Below are 15,085 nucleotides of genomic sequence, written 5' to 3' on the forward strand. Positions count from 1 at the left end.
AGGAGAGCAAAAAGAAAAAAAGAATTTCTGGTTCCAATGAAAGATATGTCTGATGCTGCCAAGGGCTGGAAGTCTCAGATATGTTATTTAGATCTAATCCTGAGGTCCCAGATTGGACTGTCCAATCACCAACACCACCATCATCCTTCCTCAGTGCAAGCAGAGACATTTCACAGTGAAATGCAGTTCTGAAATATTGAAAATAAATTCAGAATTCTTGACAATAAAATATCTATGCATCTGTGCTTGAGTGTACTGTCATTTTGATATGCTTTGCTTTTCAAGTCTGACTGGATTAAGGCACTTCTGTTCATTAAAGACATTTTCCCAAATGCTGTTTCTACAAATATTGTTGGCCTGTTGTGCTTGGTTGTATTTATTAGCTGGTGTAACAAGGAAGTTACATCTTCCATAAACCTGAGAGGAACCCACTTAAATGTGTGGCTCTGAACCTCAGCAGAGAGGAAAACAGTTCTAATGAATAATTAAAGATTAAAGAGGTCATGCTGCGTTTGCAGCCTCATTTTTATTTGTCACTGCTTGGTTTGCAGGAGGAAATAGAAAGTTTCAAGTGCAGGAACCAAACAAAATCCTTTCTGCTTGTGTTCCTTTAAACAGAGCTATTTGGGAGCCATCTCTGCTTTTATGTATTATGTCATTTGTTAACCAGGACTATTTAAATCAGGGAATTACAAGGTTCAGGCAGCCACTCTGAGCATCCCCTTGCCTTCTGCCAGCATCATGAGCACTGACTCTTGGTGCTTGGCTGGGCAGGGGCTGGAGGCAGAGCTGCTCAGGGAGGACCCAGGTGCCATCTGGTCCTCTCTCTGCAGGTGCCACCCATCTGCCAAACTCCTGCTCTCTTCCCAAGCCCTCTCCTTGCCTCCAGCCACCTACCCCCACTCTTCCCCATCTCCTCCTCCTCCTCCTCCTCAGTTCTCTCTCCCTCCTGCTTTCTTCCAAGCTTCCTCTCCTCCTCCCCTGCAAACCACAGCAGATTTCTCCCCACTCTGAAGTGCTCCTTTTCCTCCTGCTTCTTCACATTACTCTCTGCCTTCCTCCCTCAGGCTCTTATTCTCCCAGAGCTGCTCATCCTTCTCCTAACTTGCCCAGCCTGCCCCATCTCCTGGCCAGGGCTGGCTGGGGACACCCCATCCCCCTGCTGAGCCACCCCCCAAATCCCCAGGATTCCTACTGCTGGGAATCAGGAAAAACCAGATCAGTAATAACTTCATTACCTTTATGTTTCCTTCCGGGATATATTACAGCTGAACCATGGTTTTGTTCCTTATTTTTTTCTCACTCCAGAACCCAGGCTTTCTCAGGAGCAGCTCTGTTCTTTGTTCCTAAGGTTAGATGTGAGCCCTGAAAATTCAACTAGACAACAAGATCTCTTGGATGCACCACACTGATCTCTCATCGTGGAATGTCTTTTCCACTAAAACATCATGCAGATGACTTCTGAAACCTTTTGTCTTGCATTTCCCAAATCCAGCCATCAGCAGGGTTTGGCAGCTACAGCCTTCCTCCTAACCTTTAGATTCCCCCCTTGTCATCTGCCTTGTTTCAGCCCTGCATCACTGATTGTGCATGATCAATCTCTAGAGGTTTAGCTTCTATGTATAACTCAACAAGCTGGCATAGAAATGAGGAAGACATGCTCCAAAATGAACACAGAATCAGCTCAAGGACACTGCCTTATGAAGACAGGCATTTGGTGAGCAGTCCTTTCAATTAAGGTGATTTATGGAGCCAAATTTCCCTCCTGCTTCTTCAATACCCAACTATTTTTCTAAATGGCATCATCTTATGCTGAAGCACTGTGGATCAGAGACATGGAAACACTACAAGATTCCAGGAGTGGCCAAAATCCTGCATATCCCTAAGGAGTTAACTGCTGAGTTTCTGTAGTGCTGCTTTCCAGTGCAACCTGCATGGTTTTTCCATGAAAAAAAAACCACTTTGCAGTGCATGAATGAGCCAAAAGAAGGTTTGCAAAGAAAGAACTCAGCTCTAAGTGTCAGATTAGAGACATTCCCTGTTATTAGAGCAGACAATAATTCAGAGGTAATTACAGGATGCCTTGGAAGGTTCTGCCACACCAAGAGATCTCACAAAGAGTATCAATAATAAGAACCATTTTTCTGCTGACTAGAGCCAGAGAGTTTTTACATTGCAGGAGCATCTTGTGCATGCTACCCCAAACATCCCCCAGGATTGCCCAAGTCCTCATTCTGGGGAATTGTTTCTCAAATTTTGGACAGCTGTATTACAATCACAAAGCTTACCTGGTGTGAAATGAAGAGGTTTTGGGAATTTGAGAAAATGATGGTTTGAGAGGGTCTAAAAGTAGAAATTAAGAATGAGAAGCTCAAGGATGCCCATGAATGAAAGCTGAGGTGGCAGAAGATTCAAAGCATCACACCTTGTACTGGGATGTTTCAGCTATTTCAAGATTCATTCACCAGATGCAACCATGACTATGTTTCAAATTATAAACTTAGGAGGGATTTTGAAGAGATGTGAATGTCTATGTCCTTAAATTTCCTCCCCCAGGTAGTGACAAGCCATGGTACAGGCTTTCTAGACGTGCTGTGATCAGAAGAGGTGAAACCATCAAGCCCTGGTTGATCACCATGTTAGTGAGGGAGAACTGATGACTTACTGAAGTAAGGAAAACCAGATGGATAAAAAACAAACTATCCCTTAAGGGAAACTCGATTCCAATTGTGCCTACACAGGAAAAAAAGCACAGTTTGACAATGTGAAAATAAACACTATTTGTCATTTTGCAGAATATGAACACTTCATCAGCCCAAATGACTCTCTGGTCTCCAAATTGCATCCAGTAAAGCTCAGTCTTTCAGCCCTCTGATAATGATTGATGGACTGGCTGCAATCTGCCTGGATGAGCAGGTTTTGTACCAGTGAATGCATGTGAGGGCCAGGAATATTGTGGGGGGAAAAGGGGGTTTTCATCCCCATCAAGATATACCTGAATCCTAGGTAGAACAGGGGCCAGCACAGCTCATTTCCCACTGGGTTCTGCTGGAGCTCTGGTAGCTGGGGTTGGGAATGACATTAGACATTGACACTTTGTGCCAAAAGCAGTGGTGGTTACTCAGTACCTCTTTAAATTAAGGCATTTTGGGTCAGAATGGAAGGGATTGAGTTTCAGTTTGGAGCTGTGATGGGTGAAGATCTCACCTAGGAAGCCAACACCAGCTCCTCAGCTGTTGGAGCAGTTTTAGCTGAGGTGGAAAAGCCAACTACAAAACTCTCCTGGGGATTTCTAGCCAAGCTCCAAATTCATTTTAAATAGGAAGAGAACGATTTTATCAGCCACCCAGGAACAGCTTTGGGAAAGTATGGAAGGGGCTGGTGAGAGAAACTTCTGGGATAAAGGAAGAGACAAGGTGTGAAGGCAGAACACAGCAAGCGTGGGCTGGGGTGGTAGATGGAAAATCAGACAGAAGTGAGTTAACAGCCCCATGAGAAGGAGAAACACTGACAGTCTCTTGGGGCTGAGCCAGCCATGGGAACACTCGCTGTGGCAGGGCTGACTTAGCTCTGACTTGACAAAGTTCCTCTGGCAGCATCACCAAAACTGCCCCCAAAAACTCCTGTGGAACCCAGGCTGAGGAGTTGCCCCCGTTGCTCTGTGCAGATGATTTGCAAAATGCAAATGGGCTGGAACTCTGGCAGTGTTTCTTCCTAAAAAAGACAGAGTGATTCCCTCATAAAAAGGAGCAACGAAAAAGACTGAAATACCCCCGGAAATTTCTCCCTTCTTTGCCATCCAAGCAGCAGCACAAGAGGACAAGGGTAAGGAGGAGCAAATTGCAAAGGGTGGCAGGAAAATCATCAGCAACCCATGAAAGGGGCCACTGGGGATGCTTGAGGTGGTGGTGGGATAAGGCAGGTGCTTTATCTGCCATTTGGGGAAGGGATCAGAGCATTGCTGAGTAACCTCAGTCCCAACTCCTGTGGCCAGAATGCTGGTTTGTGCAGGGAACACTTGAAGAAAATAGAAATGAGGTAGCTGAAAGCAACATAAAGCATAGAACCAGCTCTGGTTTGCTTTGCTGCTGTCCTACGTTTTCCTGATACTATTGGCATTCAGTGTGGTAGCACAAGGACACTTGGTACTTTTGGCAGTGGTTTTGTAATGACTGAAGAGGATTCAAAGGACAGCAGCCAGACACTGTGATGTGGTTTATTAGCTCCCAGATGTGCAGGTGAGGTGAATCTTTGGGATATGAGTTTTTCTGACATGGATCTTCTAACATCACTCAAGGATTCAAATAAGATCTCATAATGGAACAAAAGGGCTGTCAGAGAATTTTAAATTCATCTTTGGCAAAGCATCTTTTCTGCATCTGTTCATTTCTTACACAGAAATACAAATGCACATCTTTGATGATATTTGCCTAGCTGAAAGCAGAAGGTCAGCTGCTGAGGCTGTACCTACTCACATGAATTAAAACTGACTGAGCTTCTGAAGGCATTTCTCTGGATGCCTTCTGGTGTAGGTGATCCAGAACCTGGGGATGCTTCACCAGCCTGTCCAAAACAGCATTCGGGGGCTACACCCTGACTTGCAGCATGCCAGTATTGCTCAAAGAGTAAAATTATTCATGCCAGAACCAGAGATCACCACCCAACAAGAGATTTGCTCCTCCACCTGAGCAATATATGTTGATTTATGTTGATTTTTTGGGGCAGTGGGCAGCATCCATGTCTGGAGGGGATCAGCTGGGATGCCACCTCTGGGCCACAGGAAACTCAAGAGTGTCAGAAGAGAAGAGGGTGGGACATGGCATGAAGGTCAAAGTGCCCAAGTGGGAACCTCAGCAGTGGTTATTTAAGGCTGTGAAGTTGGCACTGGGGCCACTGGAGATGCCTCTCCTGCCACGTGGAGCATCAGTTCCATTGCATTTTGAGACTGTGGAAAAAAAAAAAGGAGTGTAAGGAGGAGAGCAGCTTCTGGTTCCAGCAGAGAGGGCTTCAGATGAGCTTTGGGGAGCAGCAGCAAGGAGAGGCTGCAGATGGCAAAAGGCAACTGGATCAGACACAGTCACAGTGCAGACAAGCTGGTGAAAGCTGATTATAAAATCCTAGAGTAAATAATTAGGGGTGGTGGCAGTAGACTCCATCTCCTCTCACAGAAAGTGTGTGAAGGTAAGAGAAGTGGAGGGAGGTTAATGGGGGGGACTGAGCCTGTCAAATGGGAAGATAAACTGAGCCCTGTTCCTAGAGAAAATGTGATTTTGCCAGACTCCAGGGGAATGGTGAGCAGGAAGAATAAAGGCCAGGGGGGAGGGGGAAAGCGTGGTCCCCTGCCAACAGCATCTCCTCTGCTAGAACGTGGGCAGAAGCAGCTGGGAGCTTCTTGGTGCACATCTCCTCCAGCATCACCACCACCACCACCACCAGGGCTGTCTGAGCCCTCACGTGGAGTTAAACATCACCAGGAAGGGGGTTTGCATTTAAAAAGGTTGAAGAGGAGCAAGATGGAGCAGGCAGCAGGAGCACCCGGTGGTTCTTCACGCGGCACCGAGGGGATGGATGAAAAGCTCTGAGAAGGGAAGGGTCTGTAGGCAGCAGAGGGGGAGGACTGGAAAAGGGGGAAATTTGTGTCACAGCAGAAGATAAGAAAATAAGACACTTGAGGAGGAGTTTTGCTTTGCCCACCAGACAATTGAAAATAGATCAAAAGCAGAACCCAAAGGGTTTCTAAGAGCTGACAGCTCCTGAGGAAGAAAGTGGGGCAAATTTCATACATTTCAACATTATACTTACTGGGCAAAAAGAAAATGATTTTTAGAGTTGGAGCCAACAAAGGGAGAAGACCAAATTCTGGGATCACTGTTATGGGATGAGACAGATTTGAATACATTGCACTGACATCAGAATCCAGCCCTCAATGAGAAAGAAGGGAATCTGAGTTAGGGGATGAAAGGCAGAAGGAGGGCACTTCTAGGAGGAAAAATAGAAGATTATTGTTTCACTGGCTTAAGACCTGTAGAGAAACATGGTTAATTCAGGATAAATTCCTTGCAAAGACTCAGCTGAGCTGCATTTGCTGCAGTTTGACCACAGCACACCCAGCCAGCCAGGGCCAGCTGCTTGGGTACCCTGCTTGCCCACCCTGGTGGGAATGGGCTCCTAATCTTCTTAGCTCCTAAAGCATGTTCTGAAAACAAGACCCACCCTGTCATAAGTATGACAATAACCCCAGGTACTAACAGTGCTCTTCATCAAACTCCCCTTCAGCATGAAGCAAAAATACAAACTGTCATATGGACAAATATTTCCCAGATTGGCAGGACTCAGGGGGTGTCAGACAGCATCATGTCTCAAAAACAGCCTGTGCTTTGAAGGTCTCTTGCTTCTTGAAAGGCTCTCACAACAGCCAAACTTTTCTCAAAGGCAGACACCCAATAAATGTGTATTTAACCTCCTTTCTTCTTTCCCTGCTGGCTCTGTGATGAAGGCAGCGTTGCAGCAGCGAGGTGGAGTAGCAAATCCACCCAGGGTGTGTTGTGCCCAGGACCTGCATCAATACTTCATGATTTCTTTTATAATGACAGCATTAAAGGTCCTCTGGCAGAGGCTCACAGGATCTGTGGTCGTTCAAGTTACTTAAGGACAAGGCTCTGAAACTCTCAGCGAGCAGCAGGAGACAAAGAATCGATTTACAATTTAACACAGAAAGTGCCAAGTTAGAGAAAAATATCTAATGCTGTTCCTTGGGGTGGGAAGGGGGAGCTCGGGACCATAATAGTCCCTGGTTGAGTATCAGCACTACAAAGCAGGTTCTGAAAGACAAAGGAGGTGCAGCACCCATTTCTCTGCTCAAGGGTGATATTGTGATGAGAGGGATGAAAAGAAAGTTAACTGGGCAGCTGCATTCAGTGCTCTGTGTCAATCCAGGGAGACAGGGGAGTTGTACTGGTGGAAAATCAAAGAAATGAACACGCTGCACAGATAGACTCCACACTATAAATTTTGCAGAGAGGAACATTTTCTGGCATGTCTGATCTCTTTTGCTCACTATTCCTCAAATCACGCAGCGAAGGATTTCAGAACTTGTCAGCAGAGAAATCTTCCTAAGGAAAAATTTTTTTAAAAAAAATTATATATATATATGTATATATATATAAAAAATATAATCATATAATAATATAATTTTGCAGGGAGGAACATTTTCTGGCATGTCTGATCTCTGTTGCTCACTATTCCTCAAATCACGCAGTGAAGGATTTCAGAACTTGTCAGCAGAGAAATCTTCCTAAGGAAAAAAATTTTTTAAAAAATTTTATATATATATATGTATATAACTGTTTCTTTTCTCTGCTGGCAGAGTCCAGCACTGACACTCTCTCCCTCACTATAAATAGAGGTTCCCCACTGCTGGCCAAGGGAAATGCAAAGCTTTGCCATTAAGGGAACCCACCCCACACAGCCCAGGCAGCTGCTGTAGGACAGCCCCATGTGTCACCCTGCCTGGGATGGTGTCTGTCAGTCACCCTGCTCTGGGCTGATGGACTTGGAAAACTTGTCACTTAAACCTGCAGATAGCCAAGGTTTGCAGGAAATCAGGCTAATGGTTGTCTCTGGAACTGAAGCACACTGATCACATCTGATCACAGAGCCACTGGGCCAAATTTCCTGAGGTTCCTTGATAATTGCCTTGCTTTTAATACACAGTCAGCTCCTTGCAGCTTGTATTCCCTGTGTCTGCAAGCACTTGCTGTCAAATGATCTTGAAAATCATTTCCTTCCACATCTTCAAACCATCCCAGAAGACCCAGGTTTGCCAGGAAGAAATGGGCTGGGAAGTGGGATTTTAGGCTGGGCAGTCCCAGGGTGTATTTACCTGCCCACAGGTAACTGCTGGAGCCATGCAGGCTCCTCTCCCCCTGACACTCAGTAGTTTTTCTACCAGTACAACCCTCAAACTCTATTAATAGAGTGCACGTGTGTGCTCTGAGGATCTGTAGCTGCTCAAGAGCTCCAAGAACGTGGCGTGTTGGCAGAGTTTGATGCAAGGAGGTGGCAAATGTCCCATGAGAGAGCAAGAAAGGCTTCTCCCCATGTCCCCAAATCCAGGTTTAAGTGCAAAGCCTTACCATCATGAGTGGTTGAGAGGGCTGGTAGGTGAAATAGTTAGTAAAGCCACAGCTCTGCTGAAGCTGATGATGGAGAAGGAGGCAGCAGCTTGACCCATCCATCCTCGTGTGTCTCCCACTGCTATCGGGTATCACCTCCCATAAGCTCAGAGCAAGGAGACAAAAATTCCTATTGACAGAAGCACCCCACAGACAAGGTCCTCTGCTGCAAAGCTGCTGGCATCTTGCAAGGTGGAAACCTATTTAAATGACAACAGAGCCCTAATGCTATGGGAAGATCTTGTTGGGTTTAGTTCTCAGGATTAGAAGGGAGAGAAAACAAAAGCACAGCACAGCCTGACAAAAGTTATCAGACACATAAATGCTCTGTCTAACAGTGCTGATTTCTGCAAACACTTCCAGGGCATCAGGAACTGTTGTCATTGAGAGATTCTGACCACAGGAGATGGCTGTTCCAAAGAAATGGCTGATGGTCTGGCCACCTACAACGTGACCGTGGCTACGAAGTTAACAACCATGTGCATCCTCCAGCACCAGCCATCACTCTCAGCCATCCAAAAATATAATCCTGCAAGGATTCTGAAAGGTTTCTTTGAGGAAGGGCAAGGAGAAGGCATTATGTCATCAGAATTCAGGATCACTAGTTTAATTTGTTGTTAAAAACTATGTACTTTGAGATCTCAAACCCCAAAACAAAGCTTAATCCTTGCTTAGGCACCACAGTTCCCTCCCTTATCATATTATCTGAGTACATCACACTCTAATTATAGTTATCTAAACAACACTTAGTGAGATGAGGAAATGCTAACCTTGTAGGAGAAGCCCTTGAACATAGAGTGAAGCCAAGTCAGACACAACTTTTAGGTTTTCAGAGCCAACCAGTGGGGCAAAAATGTACTTAAAACATCAGCAGTGCTACAGAAAATTCACCTCAACCCAGATCCTGAAGTCCGGGTTCAAAATTCAGAACAAAGTTGTTATGATTATGAAGAAAAAAAATGCATTATAATATTTGTATTTCTAAAAGCATAATTTAAAACGTATCAGTAATCATTCAGAGAAATGAGCAATACTTACAGGATCTCAGTGGGATGCTCTGTCTTACTCTCAAGAGGTATCCAGAAGTGCTTCTCAATATTTTAGTATCTGTTAGGCAGTGATTGCAGTTTATTTATCTCTCTCTAGTGGGTACAAAAGTAGAGTTAAATATTCCAGCTTCCTCTCCAAAGGGTATGAGGAATGGTTCCTCATAGTCAAGCAAAGGAAAAAAAAAAAAATAAAATGTCTTCCATGTCAGATCCTGGTGTGGAAAACAGCCTGGGTGTGGGTGTAGGTGTGGGTGTGGCTGTAGGTGTAGGTGTAGGTGTAGGTGTAGGTGTGGGTGTGGGTGGGGGTGTAGGTGGGGGTGTGGGTGGGGGTGTGGGTGGGGGTGTGGGTGGGGGTGTGGGTGGGGGTGTGGGTGGGGGTGTGGGTGGGGGTGTGGGTGGGTGTGATTGTCTTCTTGCTGGTGGATCAGGGGCCAGAGCTGTCTCCAGATTTCTTCAATCCTGGGTGAAACCTTTGAGAAGCTTCAAGGAGTTCAGGTCTTGAGCAGATGCTGCAGAACGATTGTTGCTAAATTCAGCTGAGGTGCTTTCTTTTCTGCCACCTCTTCTAGTTCATGGCTTTTATTCTTTTGCATTGTTTTGCCCACCAGGGCACACAAAACCAAATCTCAAATTTATTTTAGTTTTATTTTTTGTGTTTAAGTAACACTCTGCTGTTGTGCTCTTAAAGCTTCAACAGCTTCAACAACTTCCACCCAGTTGGTTTTCATTTTTCCCAAATCTAAGTTTCAAAGCCCATCATTATGAAACAGGTATGGTTGCCTCTCCTGGTAAAACTTTATTTCTGATACTTTGTGAATTTTAAAGAGCCCTCAATACCCTGTTCTTGATAGCAACCTCAAGCCTCATTAAGAGTTCAATAAGCTGCTGCTGAGTTATATGACACCTACTAAGTTTATGGAAAAAAATTATCAACAAAAATTATTAACTACCAAACACCAGAGGCACTAGAGAGGACCCTGAACTGATATCCATGATCTGAACTACAGCAAAGGTACTGGGAAGAGTATTTGGGATTCCCAGGCTTTGATACAGGTCCAAATATCATAACCATTTGCTACTTCTATAAAAACTTGGCCAAAATGACCACTCTCATTATCCCTAAGAACTAGAAATAGAAAGGAACTCTCATGATCCTCTAGAATTTTCTGTTTGGGCCTAATTATCCTCTTCTTTAACCTCTGCTAGACATAGATAATACTAATTAAATAATACTAACACTAAATACTAATACTCAGATAATACTCTCTCATGTGAAATGCTCCAGTTATAAACACCAGGAGAGGAAGAGCTCCAACTATAAAAGAGAAGAAGCTCAGACACTGCTACCACCAACCCATCCTGTCCCACCAAGATGTTTCAGGCCTGTGGTGGAAGGGTTGGCTTGGTGGTCTCTGTGTAAGAGAATCTTCTGCTGAGGAGCCCATTTCATACAGAAATTTAATACCTTAATACCTAGAGTGGCCAAACCCCTCCATCAATCCATTGGTGGTGCAAACATAAGAGGCTTCTTGGCTCTTAGCTGAGTTTCTGAGAGTGATTTAGCCATAAAAATAAGCACTGGGATCTTTAAAAATCTGAATTTTGGATTGCTCATTGGAGAGCCCTCAGGAGCTTCAAACCAGGTGATGGCAAACAGAGGACCAACACGTGTGGCAGGAGCAGTCCCACTGAAGGGCTCTCATCCTGGCAGACAGGACAGGGGTGTCACTTCCAGATGTGATGATGAGAGCCACTGACTTCTTGCTCACAGCCTTTTGAAGTGCTGTGCAGAGAAAGCCTGAGCCCTTCCCACAGTCGGGTTGGAGACATCATTTACTGGAAGAATTAAAGGCACTGTGGTAGCAAACCTGCCACTGACACTCAGAGGGTGCAATTGAAATGCTCCAGATTAGTAATTCTTTTGAGATCTTTGTAATCATTGGTAATAGGTAGTGAAATAAATCCCCATTTATAGCCTACAGACTGCAGCTTTCTGTTAAAGGGCTATTAACTGACGGGTTTCCAATCCTTCTGCCAGCTCGAGCTGTAAGCACTGAAACTCCTGTGCAAAGGATAACTCATCCTGGGTGATGTATGTTGCTGAGCAAGACAGAACTGGTTAATGAATAATAAAAGCACCCAGGATCAGCCCTCAGGGCTCCTCTCCAGCCAGGAGCTCTGGGGAGAGGTCCCTGTGCTACTTGCTCGGGGGTCTCAGCAACCCACTGGAAAACCATGGTAGGGAAGGAGACAAAATAGCAACATAAAGCTTTGCCCAGGTGGACAAAGCACTCAAAGTCATCATGTTCAGTCCAGTGAGAGGTTTATCCAGCCAACAGAAGCACCTGAACTCTCTGCACAGGCTCCCAGTTAACTAAACAAATATGCCATTAAAAGCTGACCCAACCTTGAGGGGGACATATGGGGTTAAATTGCAGCAGGATGAGATTTATGGACTTGTTTTCCACACCTAGACAGGAACTGAAGAGGCCTCAGACTGTTCAGCATTTACCAGGTCTGAGAAGGAAAACCAGCACTTCACTGGGGACAAGACCAGAGGGGTGATGGGCACTGGGCTGGCACCCAGTTATGCTCCAGCTTTGGAGAGGTACCCAAAGGACAGTCATTGTAGGAACAAAAAGAAGCTTTGCAAACTTGATATTCTTGTACAATAAGCATGGTGCTGATACAGTAAAACACAGAGAGATTTTAGAACTCAAGAGAATGGCATTAGTGGCAGAATGAGCCCAAGCATCTTGGCTCTCCCTTCAGTCCAGCCTGCCCACCTTAGAGATGATTTCTTGAAAAAATAAGAGACCAACCTAGAGGAGAAGAATTTACCTAATACAACCTAGGAGGAAAAGGAAACAAAGCAGAGCTGGCAGGAGCACAGTTTCCTGGTTCTGTTGGTAATGGGTGATGTTTGCTTTTCCATTTAGGGATCTACAAAGGACATTGCTTCCGAATCAACCACTTCCCTGAAGACAACGACTACGACCACGACAGCTCAGAATACCTTCTCCGTAAGTTGCAGAGCAATCCCTAACACACAGAGGGGTAACAGAGAGGCTTTCCCAGGTTTCTCTTCTCTAGAGGCCAGCCAAGTCTTATTGCTGGCAAGGATGGGTGGCTGAGCAGTGGTGATGTGTGTCCAGCTCACGCTGCAGACGACAAAGCCATCACCCTCAGGGACTCCCATTACAAGAGGGCATTTCAGCCAGAGCAGCACACACAGTCATGGGGCCCATTCTCCAAAAATTCTCCAAATAGGAATCTTGCAAATGCAAACTAAAAGCTGTCACTCTCACATTAGCAAGGAGGAGTTACCTGGTTAGTGTAAAGGATGAGCTCAGTGTGGAACGTCACCAATCCTGCAGAGTTTGAGTGAGATCTTCCCTTCTCCAGAGGATGCCTTGCCAGGTTGTTCCTTTCAAACAAGAGCTGAGTATCCATGCTGAAAGCAAAGCCCTTTCCTGGAGAAAGGAGCTGAGGTTTCCTGGAGAAAGGAACTGAGGTTCACAAGGTGCTGGGAGAGCCTCAGCCCATCAGGGCAAAACCCTCCTTAATCACTGTTAATTACTGAAACACCACATGGAGAACCACTCTGCCCTTCTGCTCACCTGTGGGAAATAACTTCTGGTTGCTAAGGCAAGAAGAAAAATTTAAAATCTCCCAAAAAGTGAGCTTTACCAGAATACTCAGAGGTTTTTTTTTCATCTTTACTCCTGTCACTTCAGATCAGTCGCAGCATTTGGGTGACACGAGTTCAGCACTCAGGTGAAATCAGGCTAGCAGAGTGTGAGCATGGCTGCATTTATCTTTCATACAAAGCCTGGGAACGAATGTTAAATTGATGCCAAGTCAGCTTTAGGAAAGAAACATCATTAGCAAAAGAACTGTAAAGGAAAAAGGAACTAAAGTAGCATCTTGATAAAAGTGCATCATGCCATCTTTCTTTGGAGAAAAGGGAGAACTGGGAAAAAACAGCCTACAGCTCCAGAGCAAGACATGAGATAGGTAAATTGTTTGTAAGTGTGCTTGTGATGGGTGTTCCTAAAAGTTGTTTTCCAAAGTGACTAAGTACAGGCCTTAAAAAACCAGTTGGTTCAACCCTTTATGCCTTATGCAAAATGGGGTCTCAGCCACTCGGAGTCTGCAGAGGGAACAGGGCTCCTCAGCTTCAACTTCTGCAAGAAAAACTGCAGCTCCCCCTAAAATGCACACGGATTTAGAGAATACTGAAAGGCTGTGCATCTAAATCCAGAGGAGATGAGCTCATACGTCTGTGCAATAGGAACCAAATCATTGTCTAAGCAGACACAGACAAGAGGATATTTGCATCCTGTTCCAAAGGAGACGCGAGACCTTCCATCCCATTTCTGCCCTCTGGGCAACAGCTTTGCAAACTGCTGCCTCCCTGTTATCCACCCTGCTTTTTAGCCTCATCCTAGCACAGATCTCCTTGGAGGGCCATGGTGGAGGTGAAGGCTGTTTTCTCCTGTCTGGATTAGACAAAAGCACCCATGGTGCCAGCTCTGGGATGAGCAGCATGCGGGGTGTCTCAGCCTGCTCCAGAGTTACTGACCTGAAGTTATCACTTTGGTGCTAACAGAATTGAGGCCTTGCTCCAACCCCTATTGAAATCAGTGGGAAAAATCCTGATTTTAGGGGACTTTGGGATGTGTGTATGAGCAGGAGGTTTGAGTTTTGCCCTTCAACACCCAGGCTGCTCCCTGCAAAGCAAGCAGACACCAGCCCCAGGGACAGGAGCTCAGACAAGACCCCTCCTCTTGTACCGTTGTGTTGGTTTTTTGGGGTGGGTTTTTTTTTTTTGGGGGGGGGGGGGGTTTGTTGTTTTTTAGGGGGGGGTTTTTTGGGGGGTTGGGGATTGTGGGTTTTTTTTAATCCCTTTCCTATGCCTGTGCAGAGCCCCAAGGCTGCCGTGCACACATCACCCCGGGGCTGCATCCCCCACAGCACCCATGTGCTCAGCTGCCCCCGCCTCCTGCATCCCTGCAGCACCCAGAAACCCGGAGGCTCCCAGCCAGCACACCCACCTCTCTCCCTTGGCAGGAGAGGGAATTTCATCCTCCTTGCCTGTGGGAAGACCTCAGAGCTCTTCTGCGGTGCAGGAGTGCAGCCCTGAGGATGGGGACCCTGTTTCGGGGACATGGGTGCCCTGTCCATCCCTCCTTTTTTTAACACCGTTTGCTTGGTTCCTGCTTTTGGCAGGGGGATAAAAAAAACAGGGATAAAAAAACCCGTGGGGAGCAGCAGCTTCACCCAAGGAGGTGTCAAAAGGCATCAGGGGCAGAGCCGCCGATGCAAAGCGACAGGACGGTAAACAAGGCAAAAAAAAAAAGAAAAAAAAAAAAAAAGAAAAAAAGAGAAAAAAAAAAAAAAAGCTGGAGAGGAAGCAAAACCCAGATTGCCTTAATGTTTTTTGATGTGCTGTCATTTTATTACCAGTGTTGGGAGATATATGTAAATTCTACATGGTACCTATGAGCTTCTTTTGATATTTCCCAGCTGAAAGTACACATTGTAGGGAAAAAAATATACCTACTGGAGGGGGTTGCAAGGAAGAGATCACTGTGTGTTTTGTTTGTCTTCAGATTAATTTCCTAATGTGGAAAAATTATCTCTAGAGATGGTTGCTACAAGTTGAACAACCTGCCCCCTGGATTTGGCATGTCTGGCAAGTCCTTTCTGGACTGAAGCATTTTAGGAAAGGTCTTTGATTTAACTGAAATCATTATAACCAGAATGACCATAAAATGCAGGAAACAGCAAGAAGAAAGGTGGCCCAGAGTAGATTTTAAGCCTGTGCTGCCTGTGCCTGAACACTTACAGGCAGGCAGA

General features: G+C 45.5%; 1 protein-coding gene across 1 annotated transcript in view; it reads left to right on the forward strand.

Moving 5' to 3' along the window:
* CACNG4 (calcium voltage-gated channel auxiliary subunit gamma 4) overlaps nt 1-15,085 on the forward strand; it is a 41,425-nt gene that overhangs the window by 19,902 nt on the left and 6,438 nt on the right. The window contains exon 2 of the mRNA XM_071764062.1: nt 12,163-12,246. Coding sequence (XP_071620163.1) covers nt 12,163-12,246 — 84 coding nt within the window. The remainder of the gene's footprint in view (nt 1-12,162; nt 12,247-15,085) is intronic.

This window comes from Heliangelus exortis, chromosome 20, assembly GCF_036169615.1.
Source record: "Heliangelus exortis chromosome 20, bHelExo1.hap1, whole genome shotgun sequence".
Lineage (NCBI taxonomy): Eukaryota > Metazoa > Chordata > Aves > Apodiformes > Trochilidae > Heliangelus > Heliangelus exortis.